General features: G+C 43.8%; 1 protein-coding gene and 1 pseudogene across 2 annotated transcripts in view; both read right to left on the minus strand.

Moving 5' to 3' along the window:
* Nucleotides 1-15,288: 15,288 nt before the first annotated feature.
* On the minus strand, nt 15,289-15,665 carry LOC132426669 (small ribosomal subunit protein eS12-like; annotated as a pseudogene).
* A 9,028-nt stretch (nt 15,666-24,693) lies between these two features.
* SLC24A2 (solute carrier family 24 member 2) overlaps nt 24,694-27,465 on the minus strand; it is a 240,791-nt gene continuing 238,019 nt past the window's right edge. For both annotated transcript variants that reach the window (XM_060014790.1, XM_060014789.1), the window contains one exon: nt 24,694-25,201. In XM_060014790.1, the coding sequence (XP_059870773.1) occupies nt 24,952-25,201 (250 nt within the window). In that variant the 3' untranslated portion in view covers nt 24,694-24,951. The remainder of the gene's footprint in view (nt 25,202-27,465) is intronic.

Genomic DNA, 27,465 nt, shown 5'->3' on the forward strand with positions numbered 1-27,465 from the left:
TGGATGATGGGCATAACCTCTCCACACCCTTCCTTCCTAAGCAGGCTCAAGAGGTCCTGAGCTATGCATTATTAAGCTCTTCCAAGAAGATCCAGATGTTATCTTTTCTGTGTCTTCCTTCATGATGTTTTTCAGGAGACATGTACTACTCTGTTACAGGCCAATGATAAAAGAATCCTAGTAACAAATGTTAACGTACAAATGGTAGGTTCCATCCAAGTGAAGACCTAAGGTATAAATGAAGATTTCACAGATATTACAAATACAGACAGGTGGTAAAAGAATTAAATCAAATCATCACACAGCAATAATAGCAAAGCCCTGTTGTCACACTGAGCAGTTATATTACATGAATTCTGTCTTTGTTCTTGGCAACTTTAACAGTTCATGAACATTAAGTATAGTAGCAAATATGCAGTGAAGATATTTCTTAAGATCCTATTTTTTCATTCTTTAATATTGTTTTTGGGTTTCTTCATGGATCCTGATGCCCACATGCCACCTGCCTGGATGTTAGTTGGAGCCCTGAATTCTTACCAGGTCTGTATGGACTTGACTCTTCTATGAACAGTGGGTTGGTGACTGTCAGAATCTGGAGGTGGCATGCAAGCACGCTCAGATACCTCACTCCATTTCTCACAGCCTCTGATTATGTCCCCGAGTAGATGTAGGCAGTAATTCTGTGGAAGGGAACAAACCACAGGGGCCTCATTTCTGTGATGTGGGGAGAGTCTGCCTTTCAGGGCTGCTCTGCAGATAGGTTAAAGAAGTGGATTTCTAGAGAATGCAGTTTCAAAAAGTAATTACTTAATGGTTTGAGCTCTTTAGAGACTTATAGGCATATGCCTCAGACTTCAGAGCAGGAGGTACCCAGTTTCCTATCTGTTACTTAATAACAGAGACATTGCTGCTGTCAAAAAGGCAGCATTCTGAAATGTCCCTATTAATATAGCCCAAGGAAGAATGATGTTTTATTCCACGGTACACGGAACAGTGAAGCATCTAAAGGCTAGTCACTGCCCAGCCACAATAATCTGTGCATTTCTTCATTCACTTATTCATCATTTATTTATTGAGTGCCACACCATGCCAAGCACTGTGCTGGGTGGAGACATCAAGATAAATAAAACGCGCATACACCTCCCCATGTATCAGTTAGCTCTGGCTCTGTAACAAACACACCAAAACACAGTGGCTTAAAACAAAAACTACGTATTTAGTTTACACGGCTCTGGGTCAACCATTTGGGCCGGGTTCAGCTGGCCAGTTCTTCTGGTCTTCGCTGAATTTACTCAGGGTCTGTGGCCAGCTGCGGGGTCAGTCAGGGCTGGCTGGTCTGGGGGTTCTCAGCTAGGATGGCTCGTCTCTTCCCCACATGCCTCATCCTCCCGCCATCTGGCCTGGACTTACTCACGTAGGGTCTAGGCAGATGACAAGAGAATGAGGGGACGCCTGCTGGGTCTCTTGAGGATTAAGCTTTGAACAGACATAATGTCCTTTTAGTTATTCTGTCGGTCAAATCAGAACAAATCGACCTACAAGGCCAGGGAAAGGTGAATACCTCTTGATAGTCATGGCCAAGAGACTTGGCAACAGACCGGGGAATAATGATGGTTCATTTTTGCAGAGTCTATCTCACTGTCCTTTATAGTCTGTGGTCAGAGGGACAGGAAATTGTGATACGTGCTACTAAGAAATTGTTTCTTTCTCTTCCTCTCTTTCCCTCCATCTCTAAGTAACATTTTTACATTCTACATCAGGGAAATCTAGTCACTCCAGTTAGAACACTTCAACGAGTCAAAGGTCTGGCACAGAGCTGCTATTATACGTTAAAAAGCAGAAATGTTACAAGGCAGTTGGAGCGATCCATGAACCTCATGACCACCAAGCTGTTGGTCACATCACGCACTCGATTCTATGATAGCATGTCTGCCTTTTAAATATATTATCAACGTACAAACTGTGCCTGGGTTTTGTTGAAACACACTGTATCGCTGCACACACACATATTTCTTCAACTAGACGCAGAAAATCATCTTGTTAAAATGCACGGTGTGAAACCAATGAAAATAAAGCCACAGCCAAATCCGTAGCCATAAAATAGGATCTTTTAACCGAGGACCTTTTTTTAAAATTCCATCAGCGAGTAAACACCTGTCAAAGTATGCGAGCTCAGCGCCAACACCAGATGCATCTAATTAAATCAATTTCCAGCTCTTGCTGTCCGAGAACAGCTGTGTGTAAAGCATGTTTCCCCCGCCCCCCCCCCCCCGGCTCCTTCCCACCACTGTGAAATCACTGAGGGGGGCAGAGAAAGCCCCAGGTGAGTGGGTCTCAAACTTGTGTGCATGAGAATCACCTGGATAGGGGTGGTGTGGGGCATAATTCTTGTTAAAACTGATGTTTTTTTTACTCTACCCTTTCCCCTCGATCTTGGTAATTCTCCCAGGAAATCTGCACACAGGTGGTCAGGATCACCCTTTCAGGATCACTGCCTTTATCTTAGAGCAGTTTTCCTTCCAGGAACTTTAAAAAAATGAATTAGGACCTCATACTTCGTCTCTCTATGTCAGGCCGATAGTACCAAGTCTCTGCCAATCTAGTTTTCTCACTAAACTTTCTGGAGACCTTGAGATATGAACAGCACTAACTCACTAACCAGAGACCAAAATGCCTTTCAATGAATCCAATTTGCCGCAAAGGGGAGAGAATGCAGCTGTGACTTGTGGATGGGCACCTAGGGCTGTTGTTTGAATTTCCTCTAAAACTGTAGATCTGTACAGTCTACGAGTACAAAGGGAATCTGGGGCCACTTAGTTAAACTCCATTTTATGGATACAGAAACTGAAGTCAAGTGTCTTCTCTAAAAGTAGCAGAGATGGGGCTAAAACCCAGGTCTTCCCATTCTCTAAAGTTAGTTTTCTTAAAAAATGTGGAGTCTGCAGTGCTGTCTACTGAGAGTCCTTTGGGTGCATGTTCTCTTGTGAGGCAGCCAGCAGAGTGGGGGAGAAAGGACACCCCAAGAGTGTTCTTGGTGCCCCTTTCTGACAGAACTGGAGTCAGGTGACCTGGGGCCTCGTGATTCTCCAGCCTCAGTCCGCGTGTGGGATGCAGCAGCGTGGAGTGTGTGTGGGGGGGAACTTCACGCTGAGTGTGTGCTGAGGTGCTGTGGCGTGTCGCCTGCCACGGCCCCCAGCCTTCTTCTGTTCTGGGTTCCGAGAGGAGACAAGACAGGCCTCCCTGCGAGAGTTTCACACCGGCTTAGTGTCTGCCCCGTGCTGACTATGCTGCCGCTTTCCCCGTTTTTCCCCCACGGCAGACATCACTAATCCAGTATGACAGTTCTTCCAGCAGAGCCAAAACCTGGTTTCAGCATCTTCCTCCAGTTAGCTCCGTGGGCAGCCACTTCAGATCATCCAGTCAGCAGGAGAGAGGAGACTAGTTTGCAATCCTGCTTCTGAGTGATTTTGTCTAGAAGTAATTCTAAAATCGACATCCAGGGAATAGGGCTGACAAGACCTTGGGGAGGGAGGGAAGGCAGAGTCAGAGCTATGGAACACTGCGGCTGTGGCTCAGGGCTGGGTTTCCCCCCCAGCAGCCCAGGTGTTACATGCTGACCTCTACATGGGTATCCCTTCCCACTGAATCTCCTTTGGTCCAGTGTGTGTGTGTAACAAAGACCCAAGACAACCAGCTGAACCTGAGGGTTCAGTTTGCAGCCATAGAACACAGTGATCCCACCTATGGGGATCAAACTGATGTCCTTGACTTTCCTGGTGTGATTCTCAACCAAACAAGCTACCTTGTGACCAACAGAGAGAAAAAAGTCTTGTGACTCAAAGTGTAGTCCAAGGACCAACATGTTGGCCTCCCTGGGAACTTGTTAAACCCACCTCCTAGAGAAATGGAAATAAAAAAATAAACAAATGGGACCTAATGAAACTTCAAAGCTTTTGCACAGCAAAGGAAACCATAAACAAGATGAAAAGACAACTCTCAGAATGGGAGAAAATATTTGCAAATGAAGCAACTGACAAAGGATTAATCTCCAAAATATACAAGCAGCCCATGCAGCTCGATATCAAAAAAACAAACAACCCAATCCAAAAATGGGAGAAGACCTAAACAGACCTTTCTCCAGAGAAGATATACAGATTACCAACAAACACATGAAAGGATGCTCAACATCACTAATCATTAGAGAAATACAAATCAAAACTACAATGAGGTATCACCTCACACCAGTTAAAATGGCCATCATCAAAAATTCTACAAACAATAAATGCTGGAGAGGGTGTGGAGAAAAGGGAACCCTCTTGCACTGTTGGTGGGAATTTAAATTGATACAGCCACTATGGAGAACAGTATGGAGGTTCCTTAAAAAGCTACAAATAGAACTACCATATGACCCAGCAATCCCACTACTGGGCATATACCCTGAGAAAACCATAATTCAAAAAGAGTCATGTACCACAATGTTCATTGCAGCACTATTTACAATAGCCAGGACATGGAAGCAACGTAAGTGTCCACAGACAGATGAATGGATAAAGAAGATGTGGCACATATATACAATGGAATATTACTCAGCCATAGAAAGAAATGGAGTTATCTGTAGTGAGGTGGATGGACCTAGAGTCTGTCACACAGAGTGAAATAAGTCAGAAAGAGAAAAATGCCATATGCTAACACATATATATGGAATCTAAAAAAAAAAGGTTCTGACGAACCTAGGGGCAGGACAGGAATAAAGACTCAGATGTAGAGAATGGACTTGAGGACACGGGGAGAGGGAAGGGTAAGCTGGGACAAAGTGAGAGAGTGGCATGGACTTATACATACTCCCAAATGTAAAATAGCTTGCTAGTGGGAAGAAGCCGCATAGCACAGGGAGATCAGCTTGGTGCTCTGTGACCATCTAAAGGGGTGGGATAGGGAGGGTGGGAGGGAGATGCAAGAGGGAGGGGATATGGGGATATATGTATATGTATAGCTGATTCACTTTGTTATACAGTAGCAACTAACACAACCCTGTAAAGCAATTATACTCGAATAAAGATGTTAAAAAAAAAACAGTCGAATCTCAGGCCTCATTCCCAGACCTACTGAAATAGCAATTCAAACCTTAACATATTTTAACAAATCATACAGGTGATGTATATGCTTGAGAGTTTGAGAGGCCTTGGCTTAGAAAGTCACTATGACTTCAAACTGATGAGTATTTGAAGTGTGCTGGACTCCTTGGCGGATGTCATCAAGACAGGCCCTGTCTTCAGAGGTAGCTCAGCACGTGCAAAGGCATCGGGCAGAACATGGACTGGATTTGTGACCCGTGTTGTTCTTGTTTTGTGCAGCCTTTTTACTTCTTCCCCCATCTTCTGTTCATTCTTTCATCCTTTCGTGTTGCTTCACCCTGCATGGGCCCTGATATCCAACTTTTGTTGGATATCAAAAGTCCTCTTGGTCTCAGGCCCTCCACTCTCTGTTCTCATTGTCTGCTTCTCCACCATCTCCCTGCAGGCTCAGGGTTTTGACTGAGGCCCTAGTTTTGCAGAAAATACTGATATGGTTTGCCTTCAGCTGTGGTTGATTTGTTTTCTGCATTCAAAAGGGCCCAGGCTTAGGCAATTCAAAAGGCAAATAATGAGGTTTGGAGTAGAAGTGCACAGTGGATCCCGTTTGCTGGCAAGAAGAGGCACAGTCTTGTTCAATTGGTCCCTTCAGTGGGGGTCTTTCACCTGTTCTAAAATCTATTGACGAGCCCCATGGGCTGGGATTCCCATCTCAGTGGGCACTGAATGGCCAAGTGACAGAAGCCAATGATGCTAACCGAGTGACACGCCCTATAATCTTTTCTCTGCATAGGGATTGTTACTCTAGCCTACCACCTTGGAGGACTGCTTTGCCCAGCATTGAGTAATGGCTAGATCACTGTTATTCATGCTAAATTCACTGCTATGGGTCAGACTCTAGGGTGTAACAACTTGACTATGTCCTCTCGACACTTAGAAGAACAGTGATTAGAAGAAACAAGACAGGGAGTCTAAAGTCTGTCAAGAGAAGAAAAGATTAACTGTTGAAACGGTCCCATTCGCCTTCGCTGTCCCCATTCAGTCCATTGGCTGGCAGACCTACAGCTGCCATGCCTGGCTCCTGCTGGCTGCCAACACTTAGGGAAGGCAGGCATCCTTAAATCTGAGTAACTGAGTCTGTGGATGAATTGTATTTCCTTAACTCAGACACTGTTAAGAAGAATCTGTCACCATTTCCACTGAGAAAAGATTAATGAGAAATATGATTAATTGCTAGTTGTACCAACGCTCTTGTGTTTTTTTCCCCTGAGGATTATTTTGGGTGAAGCTTTCCACTATGGCATTTTTATACAAAACTGAATGATCGACTGTCCCCTGTGCAACAGATTAGCCACTAACCACATGTGGCTATTGACATTTAAACGGAAGAAATAAAAGATTTACTTCTCAGCTGCACCATCCACATTTCAAATGCTCTCTAGCCACAGTGGCTAGTGGCTACTGATAAAGGACATTTTCATCATCACAGAAAGTGTTTTAGACACTGCTGACAGTGACTCAGTAGAATTTAGAAGAACATGGGTTTCTGAGTCTGATGGGCCTGGTTTCTTCTGCACACACATTATATCTCACTTCTCTGTGAGAAGTTACAGGTAAATACGACACCTACATTTCAAATGATGACTATGCTTTATAGCTCGGTGGTTCTCAAATGTCAGTGAGCATCAGGACCACCTGGAGAAGTTGCTAGAGCACAGCTTGCTGGGTCTCAACACCAGTTCTGAGAACGTGATTTTAAGTTTCCAGGTGCTGCCCCTGCTGCCTTATGCAGCTGCTCTTGAATTGTGGAAGCCAGAACACCTTGATCGACAAAGATTAAACCATGGGTATCCTTGGCTTATACCGAGGGGGTCCACAGGCACATTCTTGAGGGTGTGAGCGTTCTTTATAACCTTGTAACAACTGTGATTTCACTCTCAAAAAGATTAATCAACACCTATTCAGGATCACTGATGACCATCTGAAAACCAACAGCAGCATGGGATTTTAGTGCCTGAGTTTGCATGTGTGTTTACGATCACATGATCACCAAACGATTTCCAGAACTGGTAACATTGAATTTTGATGTCGTATTTCTTAAACTGGGTTCTGTAGAGGTCACTGAACATATATGTAGGAGTCCCAGATTCCCTGTGTTTGAGAAACAGTGACCTGGGGAATGGGGGTAGGGGAGGGGTGGACCCAGCAAGGGCAAGGTCTTATCAGCACTTTTCCAGGGGGAGAGCATGTGGCCTTTTGATTGGAAAGATTTTCTGTTTAGGACTTCCCCTCACCTTGAAGGACATTTAGCATTGCTGGGCCTTGCCCATTAAATACCAGGGGGCGCTCCAGAGTCACAGGACAACCCCAAACCATTTGTACACGTTTAAAAATCCCTCTGTGGGGCAACAGGACAGCCTGCTTCTGAGTGAGCAAACCCATAGGCCATCAGCTTTGCCCTGAGCTGGGCCTCTGCTCTTTCTGGCGATACTGTGGCTGCAGCTGGGCCTCGGGGCCTCCCCAGCCTCTGCTTCTCTCTTTTGTCACTCCCAGACTTCTTGGCTGGGAACTGAGATACTGTGTACTATACAGTGTACGGCCCATCTTCAGGACACTTCGGTGGGGTCACCTTCAGTCTACCGTTTGGCCGGTAGAGGGCAGCAGCACCCAGAACTTCCCGCTTGCTTTGCTTATTGCTAGCGTGGGAGGCGGTAGTCAGCCTAGCACCTCTGTTCCCTCCGTCCCTCTTCCCACCTTGCCCTTCTTTTTGGGGAGGTCTCATCTAGAAAAGATCTTCTCAATGTTCCCCCCATGGCCCTGGCACCCGGTGGCCAGGAAGGAGGCCTGGCAGCAGCAGTGGTGTTCGCTGGACCCCACGAGCTCTTTCCGACGCTTGGAGGCGGCGGTCCTCTCCCCACGGCCTGGCGCCCGGCGGTGCTTAGCCAGGGCGGGAGGCTGGGAAGCCGGCCGCTGCCCTCCTCACCGGCTTTGATCTGAAATTCTCTCTCTTGCTTTCTTGCCTCCCTTCCATCACCACCCCGCCCCCGCCCCCGCCCCCACCATGCTTCATTCCCAGAAAGAATCTGAGTCAGTCTCTTGTCATTAGATTAGTTTCTGCCAGACGTCAAAGCAGCTGACAGGGAGATGGTGACCCCTCTGCTCCCACTCCAACAGAAAAGGAGAAGGAACTAGAGTGGACAAGGGTCTCCTTCGGCGACTCAAGAGCCCTTCCCCGGTCTCCGGTAGAAATAGGAAGAAGATGCAAGCAAGAGTCCCACTTAACTACCCGTTAGCATAGGTCAGAATCTGTAGATTTTGCGTTGCTTTAGAACAAGAATATTTCCCCTTCTCTCGAGAAACACCCTTTGGCTTAGGCCTGCCTCTTTCTAGAAGTTCCCATTTTCCCGTTTTCTCTGACGCTCTCTTTCTTGCCCGCGCTCAAGCATACTCGCTCTTTCCTGGGCCGTGACTCGCATGCGCGGGCTTCAATTAACCTTCTTTATGAAACAAGCAGCACCTGTCCTATCATCAGTGGCTCCTGAGAACGCTCTCTCCTAGGGCTCACAGAGGCTGAACTTCTCTCTGACTCTCCCGGGGGGTCACCCTGCGTCGGTGGCAGGGGCGCATGCAGTTAAGGACTCTCCTGCTGTAACCCACTCCTGCCGGGGACCAAAAGTCCTCCAGTGAGCTCTCGGTCCTTGAGGAAAGGACAAAAGGTGTGATAACATCTTAGATCCAAGACCTGGGACAGAACAGCGCATTTCAGAAAGCACTCATCATCCAGGATGCTAAAGTGGGTTCCGGACGGTCCTGGGGGCACCTGGACTTCCTTCGTTGGAGGTAAGTCAGTCTGCAGCGGCCCCAGGGAAACATATTAGCATCAGAGCCAGGGGGCCAGAGCAGAAGTGGCCTGGCCTTGAGAGTACAGAGAGCTGATTGCTAAAATTTGTGTCGGGCATGATATCCAGGTAGGGGTACGGGAAACATGCAGGAGGGGAAGGAGGCTGACTGATGTCGGGCAGCCCAGCCTCCCTGGTGATAGCCTTTTCCTGCTCAGTTTTGCTTTTCTTGCCCCTTCCTACCTCAGGCACCCCCTGCTTCCACTTCACGTCCATCAAAACTTTCCTCCTTTCACACTGAGGCGCAAGTGACTGATAAGAGCAGAGACGGGTGGTGCCTAAGAGTTTTCTCCCAGCCGCCCTTTCAAGATAATTGTTTATAATGGAAGACTGCAAAGACATAGAAACAGAATAGTATCGTGAACCCCCATGTAGCCATCATCCAGCCTCAACAACTATCAACGCGTTGCCACTCGGGGTTCTTTGATAGCCCCGAACTCCTCACTCCCAGCTTCAGGGTGACGCAAAGCCAAGGCGCCATTTCTTTTCAGTGTGTGCAGAGGGCTTTCTTAAGCCTGATCAACCATGTCGTGTGCTGGTGAAGAAGCTTTGGTGGCATGAGGTCCAGGTTGCTTGGTGGGTTGGACAAGGCTCCCCTGCAGTCTGCTACCGCCCACCTTTTCAGCTCCTGTCTCTCCACTCTCCAGCAGACCCTACCCTTCCAGCCGTACTGAACATTGTTCCCCCAAATGCCACGTGTTTTCGTTTATCACTTGGTGTAAGGGTTTCCTCATCAGACTTCTCATCCCCCACCTGCAGTCAGGAGTCATGTTTTCTCCGAAGATTTCCCTGAACCCTCAGATGGACTTAAAACACTGTCCTGTGGGCTCAGCTGACATCAAGACACTTATTTATAGCACAGATTGATCAAGTGGGGCATATTGCTTACTATAAGATAGGCACTGTTCTAGGGGTGTTCCAAAAAAAATTAGCTGATTTAACCCACATAAAACAATTCTCATGAGGTCATAGATGGAACAAGTGAGGCACACAGAGGTTTAGGTCACTGAGCTGGTAACTGGCAGAGCTGAGATTCAAACCCAGGCAGTCTGGCTTCTTAACCACCCTCTAGGCTGCTTATTCTAGTACAAGTCCTGATTGGTGACGTGTTTATCTTCCTCTGCAGACTACAAAGTCTCTAAGAAGAGGGGCTGGAACTTAGTCTCCTCCAGGCCCCCAGTGCTAACGCCTGTATCTGGCACATTGTAGGTCCTGACAACCCATGACTGAACGCATGAATAAATATAAGGTCATTTGTAGAAACTTCCAGGCATGGACTCTTCCTAGAGCCAGTTACAGTTTCTACAGGGATCAGGGCCTTAGGCGAAGCAGGATTCTCAATCCTTTTTCCACACAGCACTGCTGCAGCTTAGGTAGAGCTTGCTACGGCTCTTGCCTGGGAGCGTACACGTTGGCCAGGTTGGAGAGGGCAGCCGGAGGTGGGGTCAGGTTTTAAAAAGCCCCCGGCAATTTCTGATATGCCCTTTGGGTGCCACCTCTTTGTTGAGAATCCCTGAGCTGGAGAGACAAGGCACTAAGATGAAATTCTAGACAATAGTCCGGGGATGGAGGGGGAATCTGAGGATGTTGGGGACAGGGTCTTCCCCTTACTGCCCAGACTCTCCTAAGGGCCATCCCTGAATCAGGCCAATGGGAATGAATAGCATTACTCTCCCTGTGGAAAACACTTTTCCTTTTTCCCTTAAGTTCAGTGGAACTGCTATGGGGATGGATTGTGCATTTGAGTGAGCTCCTGAGAGGAGACAGGAAAGCTAGAATGTTTACAACCTTCCCTGACCTGATTCCATTTCAGGGACATGGGTCGTTAGCTGCTGGCAGCAGTCAGAGCTGTATGCATACTTTCCAACAGCTTTGTGATCGAATTTGGGCATAACTTGACTTTTTGTCCCTGAGGTGATTGTTATTATTTACTGGAAATTCCATTTTTAAATCCCAGCAGCAAAAGCCTTTCTTTTCTTCCTACACAATTCTCATTAGTTAGAAGTTGCTATTACTCGCTGTCTGGCTATAACCTAACTAATGACCTAACTTAAGCCTTTTAAACTAGATGTCTTCTTATCGTAGTTCTCTAGCTACTCTGGCTTGTGAACAGCAAACCCTCCACCCTGCACCGCTGTGCGTCATGGTTGGGTATATAAAACACCCATGGCGACACGCGAAACACCTCAGATGCTTTCTGGCTATTGCAGCAAAGACTATACACAAAACAAAAACCAGACCCTAATATCCAGTTCTACAGCTTAGTAGTGTGACCTCAGGAAAGTAACACTGCTGATTTAGTCTTCATTTCCTCATTTATAGATTAGGCTAAAACACGGCAATTCGATTTTCTCTTGCACGTCACAGGGACTGATTGGTAGCGGCTGCCAGTAATGCTCAGCTGAGAAAGTAAAGTGGGGGCTGGTTCTGTGACTGATTATTGATACCTGCTGTGGGTGAGGCAGCCTGAGTGGCATAATTTACCAAGTGTTGCCAGTACTGGTTTGGCAATGTCTTAGGTCTATCCCTGCAGAAATATACAGAATATATTTAATGTATGAGCTGGCCCTAGAGGCAAGATTGACCAGGAGAAGTTTAGTATTTCAGTGTGTTATTTGTAGGTATATCACCAAAGCCTCCAAAAGTTGTGGGAATCCTGGGTGCACCTCAAAAGGTTTCATGTCCTGGATGAGCCTGACACCTAGATTGAAATGGAATCTGTCTTTGTATGCTGTTTCTTTTTTTTTTTGCGGTACGCGGGCCTCTCACTGCTGTGGCCTCTCCCGTTGTGGAGCACAGGCTCCGGACGCGCAGGCTCAGTGGCCATGGCTCACGGGCCCAGCCGCTCCGCGGCATGTGGGATCTTCCCAGACCGGGGCACGAACCCATGTCCCCTGTATCGGCAGGCGGACTTTCAACCACTGTGCCACCAGGGAAGCCCTATATGCTGTTTCTAACCAGGCTAGGCTTTTAGATACCAGGGTCACCTGGCGCATTCCTGGATGAGGGTAGGTGGGGGACTGGGACCAGTGGCATCCCAGGAATAGGCGGGATCTGTGTAGTGTTAGCGTACTGAGACAAACAGTTAGGATTCCTGTAATCTTTAAGCTTACAAAGTATACTGACATCTCAATAAGGGACCGACTTAAAATATTTTCTGAATCTTAGGGAGGTTCTATAACTTGTTCAAGATCACAGAAGGTGGGCAGAAGGGAGTTAACATATACTAAAAGCCCACTGTGAGCCAGGCACGTTATGGCATAATGACTCACTCTTTCCAATAACTTATGGCGGGAGTGGGGTATGCTGGGGAGTAATTCAGTTGTAGCATTTCATAGACAAGGAACTGGTGTGCAGAGTCATTGAGTAACATGCACACAGCTGCACAGGAAGAGGTGGACCAAGGTCAGTCTTTCCAACAGTTCTGGATTCTGATCATAGCACACTTTCTATCAGGACTTCTGTGTGTAATTGTCAATGCATTTGGACCCCAGTATCTTGGGATCTGTGAAAACTAGGGAGTAGTTTTTTATTTTTGGAAACATTAATTATACAGATGTTTGTAAGCCAATTGCTAACATAAATGGTTGTGAGGGGAATTTTTTTTTCTTTTGTAATTTTTTTATTTTTACAAATTATACCGTGATAAAACAATGAAAATTGCTTATTTGAAATATTTTCCTTTAACATTTTATAAGTTAATCAAACGGATACTACAATAGATTGTTGTTTAAATAAGGGAGCGCAAATGATTTTAGTATTACAAAACTTTAAGCTGAGGCTACACTCAACAATAAGTTTAGAAAATGGTATTACAAAACATTGAGAGTGAGTAGTAAAAAAAACCCAACCAAGACCAAACCCAAGCAGAGCCGCTGTGCTGTAGGAAATCAGGTGTTTTCACTGCCATAAATCTTCACTGTGGCCAAACTTACAAACCAGTCCTCTGGGGAATTCCCTGGCGGTCCAGTGCTCAGGACTCGGCACTTTCACTGTCAAGGGCGTGTGTGGTTCAATCCCTGGTTGGGGAACTAAGATTCTTCAAGCCCCACGGCCAGCAAAAAACACCCCCAAACCCCCCAAACCCAAAAACAACCCTGCCTAACCCACCCCCCCCAAAAAAGTGTATATATGTCCATGCCTCTCTCTCGCTTTGTCACAGCTTACCCTTCCCCCTCCCCATATCTTCAAGTCCATTCTCTAGTAGGTCTGTGTCTTTATTCCTGTCTTACCCCTAGGTTCTTCATGACATTTTTTTTTCTTAAATTCCATATATATGTATTAGCATATGGTATTTGTCTTTCTCTTTCTGACTTCACTCTGTATGACAGACTCTAGGTCTATCTACCTCATTACAAATAGCTCAATTTTGTTTCTTTTTATGGCTGAGTAATATTCCATTGTATATATGTGCCACATCTTCTTTATCCATTCATCCGATGATGGACACTTAGGTTGTTTCCATCTCTGGGCTATTGTAAATAGAGATGCAATGAACATTTTGGTACATGACTCTTTTTGAATTATGGTTTTCTCAGGGTATATGCCCAGTAGTGGGATTGCTGGGTCATATGGTAGTTCTATTTGTAGTTTTTTAAGGAACCTCCATACTGTTCTCCATAGTGGCTGTACCAGTTCACATTCCCACCAGCAGTGCAAGAGTGTTCCCTTTTCTCCACACCCTCTCCAGCATTTATTGTTTCTAGATTTTTTAATGATGGCCATTCTGACTGGTGTGAGATGATATCTCGTTGTAGTTTTGATTTGCATTTCTCTAATGATTAATGATGTTGAGCATTCTTTCATGGGTTTGTTGGCAGTCTGTATCTTCTTTAGAGAAATGTCTGTTTAGGTCTTCTGCCCATTTTTGGATTGGGTTGTTTGTTTTTTTTGTTATTGAGCTGCATGAGCTGCTTATAAATTTTGGAGCTTAATCCTTTGTCAGTTGCTTCATTTGCAACTATTTTCTCCCATTCTGAGGGTTGTCTTTTGGTCTTGTTTATGGTTTCCTTTGCTGTGCAAAAGCTTTGAAGTTTCATTAGGTCCCATTTATTTTTGTTTTTATTTCCATTTCTCTAGGAGGTGGGTCAGAAAGGATCTTGCCATGATGTATGTCATAGAGTGTTCTGCCTATGTTTTCCTCTAAGAGTTTGATAGTTTCTGGCTTTACATTTAGGTCTTTAATCCATTTTGAGCTTATTTTTGTGTATGGTGTTAGGGAGAAGAGACAGAATTTGACTCAGAGCCTGAGTGTTATGATTCCTTTTGGCTCCAGTAGAATCATCTTGGTGGTATGTAGGAACCATGTGTCATGTTCTGGGTTAATTCTCTAAATGATAAATAATGGTATTGTGACTCCACCTACATCATCTTATCCTACCAGAGATGCTCCATAGTGAGGTGACTTTTCAAAGCCTGGGAAGACGTTATAGAAATACAGATAATAAAGTAAAGCAAATTCATAGTAGTAATACTTTGGTATGATTTAGGAATAAGTTTTATAATCCTTGGGATATTTTGTGTGTATTTGTATTTCAGGGTGTTTGAAATAAATCTGGCTTACTAGATAATCTGATTATAATTTGAAATGTGTAATTATACTAGACTCATGGTATTGATTTTAAAGGTGTAGTAGACTTTTATTAAGATTGTAAATGGCATTTAAGTGTTTTGGATAGCCTGGTTTATTATATTTTATTTAAGTTTGATATATTAGATTAATAGGAATTGCTTAAGTGCATAGGAAGATTTTGCTTTTTAGGTTTGTAAGTCTGTCAGGGTTTTGGAGTGTTTGAGAGAATCGGGTATGTTAAATGTGTAAAATTTAAAAAGTTCCTGAGGGAATTAAATTCGTAAATTGGGTTCATTAGAATTTAATCTTTTAAAGTTATCAGTTAATTGAGTGTAATCAAAGAAAAAACTGACTCTGAATTCTTATTTTTATCAGAAAGTAATAGGTTGATACGAGACTTCGAAATTGAATTTAAAGGCTTAGAGAAGGCTAGGCTTTTGAATTTACAACCTTCAATATATTTAACTAATTAAAAGCAAATTGTTAGAGTAGTCCTTTCAGTGCGCAAGGTTCCCTCAGGCATTGGAAAGCTCAAATGACATTAGTAAGCACCCCGTAAATGGTTATAATCAACAGTAACTACTTCTTGCCCTCTGTTCCTTTGAGCCCTTGCAGTGAAACTTCCACAACTGTGTGTCAATTTCTTGCGCTCCTGAGGGTCCCGATTAGCTGAAGGCAAGGATTATTCCAAAACCAAAACCCTTTTTTTTTTTTTTAAGAACAAGAGCCCAGTTTTTTAATTTGATCATTTCTTGCGTTTGAAGTACTCCTCCATGACATCCTTGGCCTGAGACTCTTTGCCATAGCCCTTAACCACCACGCAACTGCAACCACTTGAGGGGGTTTTCCCTCTCCATCAGTTTTACAGAGGCCTACCCATTCCCCCAGTTTCTTGATGTCATCAACCTTAATCAGGTTGATTTGGTGCTCAGCACAAAGGGCTTCCACCAACTTGACATATATAGGCTCCTCACAGTTGGACGCGAGCACACAAAGATGGGCTTTGGCAGCTTCCCGAATTCCACGTGCTAGGCCATCGTGGAGGAGGGCGGTCTTCAGCACCTCTTGCAGAGCAGGATGAACGTCCATCACACCTCCAGCCGCAATGCCTTCCTCGGCCATGGCGGCAGGGACTCCGAGGTGGCAGGGAAAGAGCAAAACCACACTTCTTTTGAGTCAATAATTTTATTACTATTACTTTTCACACCGAGGAGACTTAGTTACATAAAGTGAGATATTCTATGAGTTGATTACCAGTAGTAGAAGCACAAAGGTGTGGAAAGTGTAACATGAACACAGTGAAGAAACGCCCTTTATCAGAGTGAAGTCCATGTGACAGAAACACATTACTCCAAACAGACTATGTACAAATAAATACAGTTTTCCATCTATGTACAGACATATTCACAGAGAATAAACTGACGCAAAATCTCCATACATCTCCTCCTCCAGCGAAAATTGATCACAATAAACAGAACACACGGGAAATGACAAAAGTAACTTGGAAGTGCATCAACTGGATCCTTGTAGGGGTATAGAGGTTAAAATGCTTCTTGAAAATGGAGGCAAACAGAGGAAGCATGAGATGACATCTATCCCTAAAAAGATCCTTTACAAAAATGGCATTCTGATATTTGTAAGGTAACCTGTCCAAAAGACAGTTTACGAGTTCTAGGGCAATGCCTATGTTGGGGTCGGTGTCGACAACGTGGTCTCTGTTTTAACACTATGCAAAGAACAACAGTATAAGTTATCTTTGCTTTAGTGCTAGCAGCCACTTCATTAAACCAGGAAGGTAGTTTTTGCTACTCTTTGATGGCACTTTTGAGACTGCAGATTGCTTGGAGACGGAAGCTGTTGCTTCTGGAGTTTTTTCAAACTGGAGCAGAAGAAAAACATCCAGGCTAGGTGCAGGGCACAAAACTTCGTGTGCAGGGTTCAACAGGATTATATCCCCACAGAGTTTCCCTCATCCAGATGGAGAGTCTCTGCCCTTTGGAGAGACGCTTCAGACCACAAAACAGCCCCCAACAGAAACATCACTGGCTCTGGATCCAGACAATCTTTCTTTAGGGCAAATGGCCAATTAAACCTAAAATTGATGGGGTTGGTCAATTTCACACACATATTTACTCTATAGAGATAATTTAGGTACCCAGGTGGTAGATATTTCTAGGCTATTAAGTGCCTTTTAGTCATTCTTTTAGCTTTTACTCAAATCATGTAAAAAATTGTGATGAAGTGAAACGAAGTTTCTAGTTGTGGGGACATCTGTGTGTACATGCGTGTAAGCAGTCTATGATACTGGGCCAGAAATTATGTAGTTTAGCAGAAAAGGGGAAAAAAATCCAATGCATTATGAAGTCTCCTGTTTTATATGCTTTCTTCCCAAGGAAGGTTTATAATTTAGGTGTAATAAATTATTGATAAACTGTATATCTCTATTTGCCACTTTTATAAGGGAACTTCTTAGACCCATCTTATATTTACCTAAAAACTCAAACTTTAAATTTTCCGGGTACATATATGCTAATTATCCATTTCACTGTCTATATTGCTTTACATAACAAATGGATTCCTGAAAAACAGTAAATCTGTAACTTAAAAAAGGAAATACTTTCACTGTAGTATCAGAACTTGCTATTTAAAGGACCTTGCTATTTAACAAGCTATTTTGAAAGTGAAGAATGCTTTTGTGAAATGAACAATTTCTTTGATTTTCAGTTTTATTAAAGTACACATCTAAAATTTATCAGCTTAGGATTGTCTAGAACAATAATTGTATGCCTTAAAAAACAGAACAGATAAACTCTAATTTACAACAAACAATACAAAACAGGAATGACTCATGGACTGCTTATCGATTGACTATATTCAGAAGCCCTGAATATATGTATTATTGGTATTTTATGGCTTTAATTAAGACAGTTGTCTCTTATGAAGTATTGATACTATAAAGTGCAATATTAAAAAATTAAAAAACCTAAAAGGCATCCATTGTCCTTCAGTTTTAGCCTGATGAGAAGAATCGGAGATTTGTTTAATTAAATGGCAAAGAATTTTTTACCCTTAATTCCTGCATGTAATTTCATCCTTAAAATTATTTTATTTGGGGATTCAGACTTCATTCATTCATTCCTTTTTTTTTCTCTTTTTTTGATGACATGATTTAAAAAATTAGTATTCTCTTTTGGTTAGTTGAATGCTTTTCGAGAACTGTCAGTCCCAAGGACTTAGTTACTTCCAGATCCATTGTAAAGGAATATGCAACCCAATAAGTGAGAATGTAGGAGCAAATTTGCAGCCTTTTGGTGAACTGTACCCCATTTTCCTGGGCCACGACACCAATCAACAATCTTACAATTCCCAGCCAACCCACCACACAAGGAAGTAAATGCACTGCAATACTGGGTGATGAGAGGTGGTCCAACCATTTCCCCCATTTCCTATTTAGAGCGAAAATATAGATTCTTTTTGGTAAATCAGTGCAGGTAAGTGCAGGTCCAGAGTTCCTGAATGATCTCCAGTGGTGTCTCTCCCATTCTGAGTACTTGTTGAGTGTGGGATTATGACCATAGAAACGAAGTCCGTGAGCTTCACCTCACCAGGGCCTCAAGACAATGCCACATCAGACTTTTCACCGGAGGATAAATGCCTGTTAGTACTTGAGTCGAGGCCTACTGGTGCTTTTAAGGCATTTCTGTGACTCTCTTGTAGTTGTGAATTCTGTTCCCATTTTAGTATCAATTAGGAGGGAGTCCCTCCCCCCACCCCCCAAGAAGTAGTCAATTACACAAAACTAAGTTGTTAGGCCCACGGGGCTAGCATTTTTCTATCTTCACCTTAATGCGGAGATGGAGAGAAGGCTCATTAGACTTGCCAAGTACAAGTAAAGTGGAGAGGCTGGTGGTGAGAAGCAGGAAGGGGAGTAAGCACTGGGCCCAACCTAGACTTGAAAACTGGAAGTGGGGTTAGAGAGAAACAAACTGACACTCAGTAAGGCCCAAGGGAGAGGGGCTCATGGTAGGTAAGAACATCCATCCAAATGCACTGGGCGAGCTGAGAAATGCACTTGCTTCACCTGAATGTCTTGGAGAAAGATATAGAAGTCACAGGGCACACAAGGTTAATGTGAATTAGCAATGAAGTGTGACTTTCTAAAAGGTAAGGGGCACAGAGGAGTGCAGAAGCAGGGGGTAAACACTGGGTCTGAGGCTGTCATTCCTCCCTATTCAGATCTTATACTTGTGCCATGAGTAGTCAAAAGGTTCCATGATTTCAGAGCAACATAAAGCATTTTAAAAGGCTAAGTAAAGAAAAACTTAAAAATTATTGAGGGTTAGAGAGAAAGACTCAGAAATAAAAATCTGAAGATAACATTTGATGCAAATAGATAAAGGGTCACATAGTGGTGACTCCCAGCTCTGTCAGGGGTAAACAGTGAAGAGTGCCCAGATGCAACTCTTTTCTGCCGAACAGAAAAAAAAAAAGGTGAATTCATCTCCGTGAGGGGCTGGGGCGAATCTGGAGGAAGACTTTTCTGACACGGATGGTTGTTAATGTTAATAGCTGACAGACCTGGGTTACACCAGGAACATCTATGCTAGGATTTCTTTCCTGCAAAGGGATTGTCTTTTGGATCAGGGTGATAGGTTGAACAAGCGCTCTTAACAGAACTAAACCTTTCGTAACCTCAATGCCAATTCCATGGCACTCTTTCACACTTAGGTCTTTATCAGTTTTTTAAAAAAATTCTTTATGGTTTTCCAGTCTGCCAACCAATCATTTGGTGGAAGGGCTTTGGCTTAGGTAATTTGGTGTTCCATAGTGTCCCCACTGTTTGTTTGCTAATTTGAACAGAGTTGTCTATCCAGTCATAATTAGAGGCTCCTTTTTCTCTCTAAAAAAAACTGGCTGACTTGTGGATTCCTGGGCCCTTTGTAGCTTACTCTCACTTTGTTTAAACAAAACTGCCACTAAAGAGCATGATGGAAATCAGGTGGTGCTGGGCAAGGCCGATGCCCTGTGCAGTGAGGAAGGTGGGCGAAGCAGCAGTGAGCACACTGGGGGGCATCTAGGTGGAAAGCACGTGTGACTTCCATAACAAACATGAGTGCACCCGTGTTTTCTACAGACACCTAAAGGCTCCTGGTGGTTTCTGTGCTGCAGCCCATGCCTTTTTTTAAAAAAGATATTTATTTGGTTGTATCAGGTCTCGGTTGGGGCAGGCAGGGTCCTTAGTTGTGGCATGTGAACTTTTAGTTTTAGCGTGCACGTGGGATCTAGTTCCGTGGCCAGGGATCCGAACCCAGGCCCCCTGCATTGGGAGTACAGAGTCTTAACCACTGTACCACCAGGGAAGTCCTGCCTGTGCCTTTTCGAAGCTTCCAGTAAAGTGAAAAAAAAGAGCGTAATCTCACAATGAGTGGTGGAGTTCAGCTGGCTCTGAGTGTGCCCTTCTTGCTTTTCTTGTTTGCTAGATATTTCAATGAATAGGAAGCTGTGAGATTAAAAAATGAAACACAAAGCTAGAGAGGCAAGGAGCTAACCTTAAATAGCTAGTGGAGTGGAGGCCCTTACCTTTCTTCCCAATGTCTTCTTGAGAGGGGAACATATTTTTATCTGGGACTCTATATAGGCTTTTGTAATTGGGTAAAAAAGCCTGAAATTTGTAATTATTTAAAACTACATAGGGATATATATCAATGTGATATTTGCTTTCTTGGGAATCCTGGTAAAAGTAAGTTAATTTCTCCTTTCTTCCTTTTCCTTATTCTTCATTTTTTCACTAACTTTCTCTTCACGACAAGCCCTCACCTACTAATTGAAGACAGTCTTGCCGAGGGAGGTACAGGAGTTGAGCATGTGTCTTTTAAAAATATTAAGCCAGGTGGTTATGTAAGATCTGGCTTAGCAAGAATGAGCACTAGCTTCTATAACAAGCTTTCAGGAGACAGTTGATTTTTCCAGAAATCATCCTGAGAACAGTTTCCCTTTATTTCTTCTGGAACAGAGCTGTAACAATCCAATTAATTATTACTAGTCACTTAATTATTGGAGTAGCAATCTGTCCAGGTGCAAGGAAGCATAGCATGCTCATAATCTTGTGTGTGTGTGTGTGTGTGTGTGCGCGTGCGTGTGCGTGTGCACGCCTGCCTTGTTGGTAGATGTAGGGAAGAAAGCATATTGAAGTTTTCTGACATGCTTGGATTCAGACCCACGTGTTATTCCAACCCAGCAATTTCGGCAGAGCAGTTAACATTAGTCCCATCTTTTCCAGCTGTCTGTCTGGCCAGCAGCTCTATCTGTTGTCACATCCCTGGTCAGCTTTCTGTTAAGGTGGTCTTGGGTGGAGGGCTTCCCTTGATAGCTCATCCTTGTCACAGAGGAGTTTAAGAGCTATGAGCATTGGTGGGGAGTTTGCCAACTCTCTCCCTGCCCAGCAGTGATGTACATTAATATCATCAAATGTCTCATCAGCAAAGCAGCTGTGTTTTGCTGAAAGGCCTCCAAACACCTGATTCACGTCTTCCCTAGAAAATAAATTATAATGGCCCCTGTCAGCTGACACCTGTGAGAAGCCTTACAAAGCATTTTCCCCAAATATGCAACAGTCCCTGCCTGTTTTTATAATCTTCTGGGCAAGGCTTTAGGAAGTTCTGCTGCCTCAGCCAAACTGATAAGCAACCCTCCCCCTTAGTCCGTGTACGTTACTGTGTTTTCCTGACCTGCCGCTGCCTGGCTCAGCTTAGGCCCGGGAAGCTGCATGCAAACCCTCTCATCTCCAGCTTCAGTTCTTGAGGGTCTAGGCAGGTTCAGAGGGCAGCTGAACTCGGCGTGGGCATTCCCAGAGGCAATTGAGAAGGGTCTATTTGGGTATTCTCAGCATGAACCAAGTCGTTCTCCCGTCCTGAGGCTGCCTAGGGTGACAGGGGAGGTGACAGCAAGTAAGACCTGCTTGGTTTGCTGCAGGTAAAGGGAACCATTTGCGTACAGCTCATTTATTTATTTATTTATTTTTTGCGGTCCGCGGGCCTCTCACTGCCGTGGCCTCTCCCCTTGCGGAGCACAGGCTCCGGACGCGCAGGCTCAGCGGCCATGGCTCACGGGCCCAGCCGCTCCGCGGCATGTGGGATCCTCCCGGACCGGGGCACGAACCTGTGTCCCCTGCATCGGCAGGCGGACTCTCAACCACTGTGCCACCAGGGAAGCCCCAGCTCATTTATTTTAGATTGAACAGTAAGAGGTTGGCGCTTGAATTTTTGATATTTGCACCCTGTTCCAGAAAAACAAAGAGAGTATCTGTAGTCTAAATTTTTTTCCCCTGTACTTTTCCACTGTGCATTCTTTGCCTCTACGTCACCATTAGGGATATGGCTGGCCATTTAAATATACAGGGAGGGTTCATGTGTGTGTGTGTTTGTATGTACTTGTGCACAAAACAAACCTTATGAGATCAGGAGGAAATGTTCCCTTTGGTTGTTGGTGTGCATGTTTTTCCTTTCCTTTCACTAAGGCAAACTTTGGTGCTCCCTGCTTTTGGATCCTGGATGTAATTGGGTCAGAGGGTGATGATGTAAGTGGTATTGTGTATATATATATATAGATTTGGTATGAAGATATATATTTATATATGTATTTACACAGGCACTAGAGATGAACTACTCAGAAAACCGTATTGTGGAAAGTTCTTTCTTATAATTATGTTAATGATTTGAATGCTTTTAAAGATCCGCTGTTGCATCCTATACACTTCTGTCTGGGTTTACCCAAGCCCAACACATAACCTCACAGACAACTTATAGGGGGCAAGCAGGGGCAGGGAGGTGCTTGCATACTGGCCAGTGAGCCAACACTGCACACCCTTGAGGTGGGAACTGGGCTGAGAAACAGCATCTTCTCAAATGCAACTTTTCATGACTGACAACACTCCCTAGGAAGGGAGCTCCCAGGCAAGTCAAATGCCCTGTGGCTGCCTGGATGAGTCTTCACCGTGAGCTGGGAATGAATGGGAAAGAGTGAGGAGGCAGGGTGAGTGTGGGGAAGGGCTGGAATAAGAACAGGCTTGCACTGGATCTCCCTCCTCCTTTCTGGTTTTATATAGTCAATCTGCAATTGAGTCAGAGTCACCTACTCAAACTTTCTTCCACACAACCAACCAGTCCATCATACACATTCCTGCAATAAACAACTCTGCTCCCCTTCAAGTAATGCACAGGGAAAACCATCAGGGTTTTTAACTCAATGTTCACTTACTCCTTCTCTTTCACTCAGAGGAACTAACACGAATTCTTGCTTCAACACAAAATCCTGCCCTTGATGAAGGAGACGTGGGTCTCTCTCACGCAACTGAACACCCGACTTTGCACAGTTGGAGAGACTGGGAAGCTGGCCTCCTGGGTGGCAGCCATCTTGGCTTCCTGCTTTCCCATTGGGCCTCCACTCAGAAGAGCAATGATGGGCACTGCCTGTGACTGCCATGCTCTGTGGAGTGGGCTGAGGTTTTGTGGAAGGAATGCTGAGCTTGATCTTCATCTTTATTCAGTTGTGAGTTCTGCATCCTGTCTCCCTGTGTTAGGAGGGACGTGCTCACCGCAAAATCATAGCAGCATCAGTGACACAACAGACTGGAGAGAAGCCATGGTGTGTGCCAACTTAGATGCAGGATGGCTAAAGAATAATGCACCATCCTCTATTTACTTTTTCAACTGATTATAAGGAAGCATGATTTGGGGAAATGAAAAACTCTGCATGTTTTTCAGTAAGTTAGTCCACCTAATCTTTTTTCTCTGTCGGTTTTATTTTCTTTTGACATAGACCTGAGAAATCATACAAAATGTCAAATAGAACTTGGGAGCACTGAATGAATGACATGAAGATGTCCCTTGAATGCTCTGAAAATCAGATCCTTGAAGTGACTGGCTTGAAGCCAGTGTAAAGAAGCTGTTGAGTGTAGTCTGCAGTGTACTCTGTGAGCTAGAAAGAGTCCCAAATGCGGTCCTGATGGCAGGAGAGACACCCATGGTCCATGGGCTTTAACCAGATCCTGGTCCTGGCACCACTAGACACAGGACTCAGAAACCTTCCTAGTTAACAAACGCCTTTCCAAACATCTTGAAGCTGCCTTAATCCAAGCAGTATTGATCAGAGTCATTCTAGTTCTATCGGTTAGAGGAACAATGATTTCTTCCTTCAGCCACTGAAGCCCTTTATGACCACACTGGAAGATGCATTAAAGAACCACATCCTTAGGGGGCAAGTCCCACTGAGCGCCTCTGCTGGATGGTATTTCTTAGTACATATCCAGGCTTTCTTGGCAGGCATTTTGATGCCCTTAGCATCAAAATACGTCTGAATGACAATCACAACTAAACTTGCCCCCCTTCTTTTGATGATAATGGGACATGCATTGCAACAGTATAGGTTCAGTTTATATAGTCTTGCTGTCCTAGAAGTGCACTAATTTGCTTTGCAATCATATTTTCTACTTGCATGCTGGGGCAATATATAACCCCCCCTCCCCCAAACCCAGCCCTGGTCACCTCCCCCTTGCCCCAAACCAGTATCCACCCAGCCTGGGTTTTACCTCTGAATGTCCCAATAACCCTGTGGGTTTCAGAGAGTGTACCCCAGTTGGGGTGGAGAGACGGTCTTCCCGGTTTGGCTTGTGGGAATATTTTGGAGGGCTCATTTCAGGGCCCCTACAGGCCCTCTCCACCCAGCCCTCCCTCGTGCAATCTATTTTCCTAAAATATCCACCGTACCAGGCAGAATCCCAGTATGTCCAAGGTAGGCTGAAGGTCACAGCAATGATTCTCTTAGCTCACCTCTTGCACTTAAGAGGTAAAGCTCAGACTTAAGGTTGATGCCCCTCTTCAAATAGGTACTAGAAATATACTAGAGCTATCCCTGAAAAGATGCAGTTGTATTTATATATATATATATATATATGATTATATATATATATATTTATAATTTTTCTTTCTTTGTATTTGTATACAGGTATGTACTACTCTATAGGTGTGGAAGGAGAGGTATAATACAGGAACAGGCAGGGGTGTGTGCATGTGCATCTATACATAATATATATTTTTTATATGTATATATATCACCTCTGTCATTCTTTGCATCATGACAATGACCAGGGAGGAATACCTGTGAGCAGTGCAGGGAGAGAAGCCCCAAATGCTGGGATCTCTTTGTCTCTTGCATGGAGCCACTGCAGGAGGCAAGGGTGGGAGCAGCCCAAGAAATGAGTGGGCCCAGCGCGAAGCCACCCCCTTATCAAAGCCACCAAGGAGGAACACTTGAAATGCCCAGAGCTGTGCGCCAGCGGAGGTCAAGGAGCCTACAACCCTGAGCGGGGAGGGACAGTCCATTTTGTTGGCTCAAGATATGGCTTTTCCTGCTAGATGGAGACAGGGCACATGAGGATTCTGTCTTCCAGGAGGACACTGACCACGAGGAATCCAAAGTAGAGGCCAAACATGATGAAGCCCAGCACTTTGTTCATCCTCCATTTGCAGAGGGCGATGGAGAGGATGACGAAGAGCAGCATGATGAAGAGGAGGACGATGGCGCAGAAGAGGCCGTTGCTGCTGACGGCCACGGGCTGGAACCTGTGAATGGTGGTGTACAGGAGCCAGGGCAGTGGGAGCCTGTGGGGGAGAGAAGCAGGGTAGAAGGGGGCGCAGTCAGGCACGCTGAGGAAGGCACAGGACGGAGCGTTAGCTTCTCGGAATCTGTGATTGGAGACGAGTGTCCTGTTAGGTTCACTAGGACTCAGGCCTGGCTGATGCAGGGAATCATATTTACAAGGAAGTCAGGTGAACTTGAGAAACCCTGATCTATTTCCCAGTCAAATTAGGGAGGACAGAGAGAATGTATTCTACGGTTGAACAAGATCAAAGACATGGCTGCTGCAGGTGATTTCTGAATTTGATCTGAAATCACTTTTTTGGGTTTCCTTCCTAGTTGAGATTAAAGTGTTGCTCTTAGCCCTAAAGAGGTGAATTGGAGGATCTGTACAGGATGACAGGAGGAGATGATAAATGGAGAAAAGGTATGGAAATCTGTGGTGAAAATGACCAAATTATTTTTTTTAAATGGAGACAGAGAATAGCAATCGCGCACACGCACACACACACACACACACACACACACACACACATCCAATTCTGGTGAAGTTGTGGTTGACAGCACTACAAATAGATAAAAACCCTTTGGGGGACATATGACATTTTTAATACTTTTGACCAATCAATTCTATTGTCAGGGATTAAGCACAAGGAATAATTCGAAATGCAGATGCAATTTTATTCAGAAAGGTGATCATTTCAGTGTTATTTTGAGTAGTGAAAAATTAGGGATAACTTAATCTCTAATAATAGGCAGCTTGTTAAATAGCAAACTATAAGTCAATGTAATTTTACGTAGTTATTAAAAATCATAAACATAATGATACAGGTAAATGTTCATGGTATGATTCTATATTTAAAAAGAAGGATAAACATAAACAGCAATCTAACTTCAATAATAAATTTAAAAAGTGGTGTTGGTTTGTATTTATGTTTTATATATGCTGATATGTTGGTGTGTATTACGCCGTATATATATTTATGCTTTACATGTAGTTTTTAAATCCTTTACCTTGAGTACGTATGAATCCTATAAACAAGAAGCAAATGCTAGCAAGACTGTTCAGAAACTGTTACACTCAATATATTGCTAATGACTTTGTAAATTGGTATAAACTCTTGGGAAAGACTTTTTAGAAAAATATACTACATCAATAACCATTGAAATGTTTATAATCTTCAATCCATCAATATTTCTTGAAGAAATTTATCCTAAAAAAATAATTAAAAGAGGAGATGTTTCTTCATAAAGGTGTTCATAAAACACCCATGATACCAGAAAATTGAAAAAAATACAAAGGTCCTACTAAAGGGTAAATGCTAAACTGAAAGCAACGGGATGGAATATTTTGAAGCTGTAGAATGTTAATTATGAGAGCTATGAAGAAACTTAGAAAAATGGTTGATTTAGTAATTTACTAATAGATGCCTACTCTTTGCTAGGCATAAATGGCTTTAAAATGGAAAAATAAAAGCCCTCCAACAGGGCAAAATTGATTATTCACTAAGAAAACTTTCTGAAATATTAGGAGAAAAACACACAAAAGTTAAATGTTTTGGGGTAGTAGGATTAGGGGTGATTTTCTTTAAACTTTCATTTAAGTTTCATTTAAGTTACAAGATATATAAAATTTAAGAACAATGAACAAAACGCATCTTGCAATTCACTATAATATTTTTCAAAAACACGACAAATTTGTCTCATAGAACAATGGTAATTTTTCCCAATGTGTAGGATTTTCTCTTTTTGTGGTACAGAATATTTTCTTTCTGTTTATACAAGATATTGACCAAGAAAACTACTCTAAAAGTGTCGGCAGTGGAACTGAGAAACACTGTTTATACTAGGGATGTCTTTCCTTTAAAATACACCTTTTCAGGCATTCACTCACTCATCCGCTCGTTCATTCATTCATCCATCCACCCATCCATTCATCCATTCATTCTACAGACATCTGCCAAACCACTGCCATGCATTAAGCATCGTATTAGGCTTTGGGGAGTTCTTGTTCTTGGGGAGTTCACAGTCTAGCAGGCAGACTGATAGACAGGAGCATGACAAGAGTGTGAGATACAGATATACAGAAAGTATACAGGAGCACGAGCCCCCAGGCAAGACTTAAGGGAATCAGAAAAACCAGGATTTGAGTTGACACTGGAAGGGTAAATTGGAGTTTTCCAGACAGACAAGCAGGGAGGGCTCCTGAGGGAGAGATGCCAGCAAAGGAAGAAAGAATGGTAGGAGAGGGCATCTCTGGAACTCAAAGGTGGTTCAGACAGTGGAA

The sequence above is a fragment of the Delphinus delphis genome, chromosome 6 (assembly GCF_949987515.2).
Source record: "Delphinus delphis chromosome 6, mDelDel1.2, whole genome shotgun sequence".
NCBI classification, from domain to species: domain Eukaryota; kingdom Metazoa; phylum Chordata; class Mammalia; order Artiodactyla; family Delphinidae; genus Delphinus; species Delphinus delphis.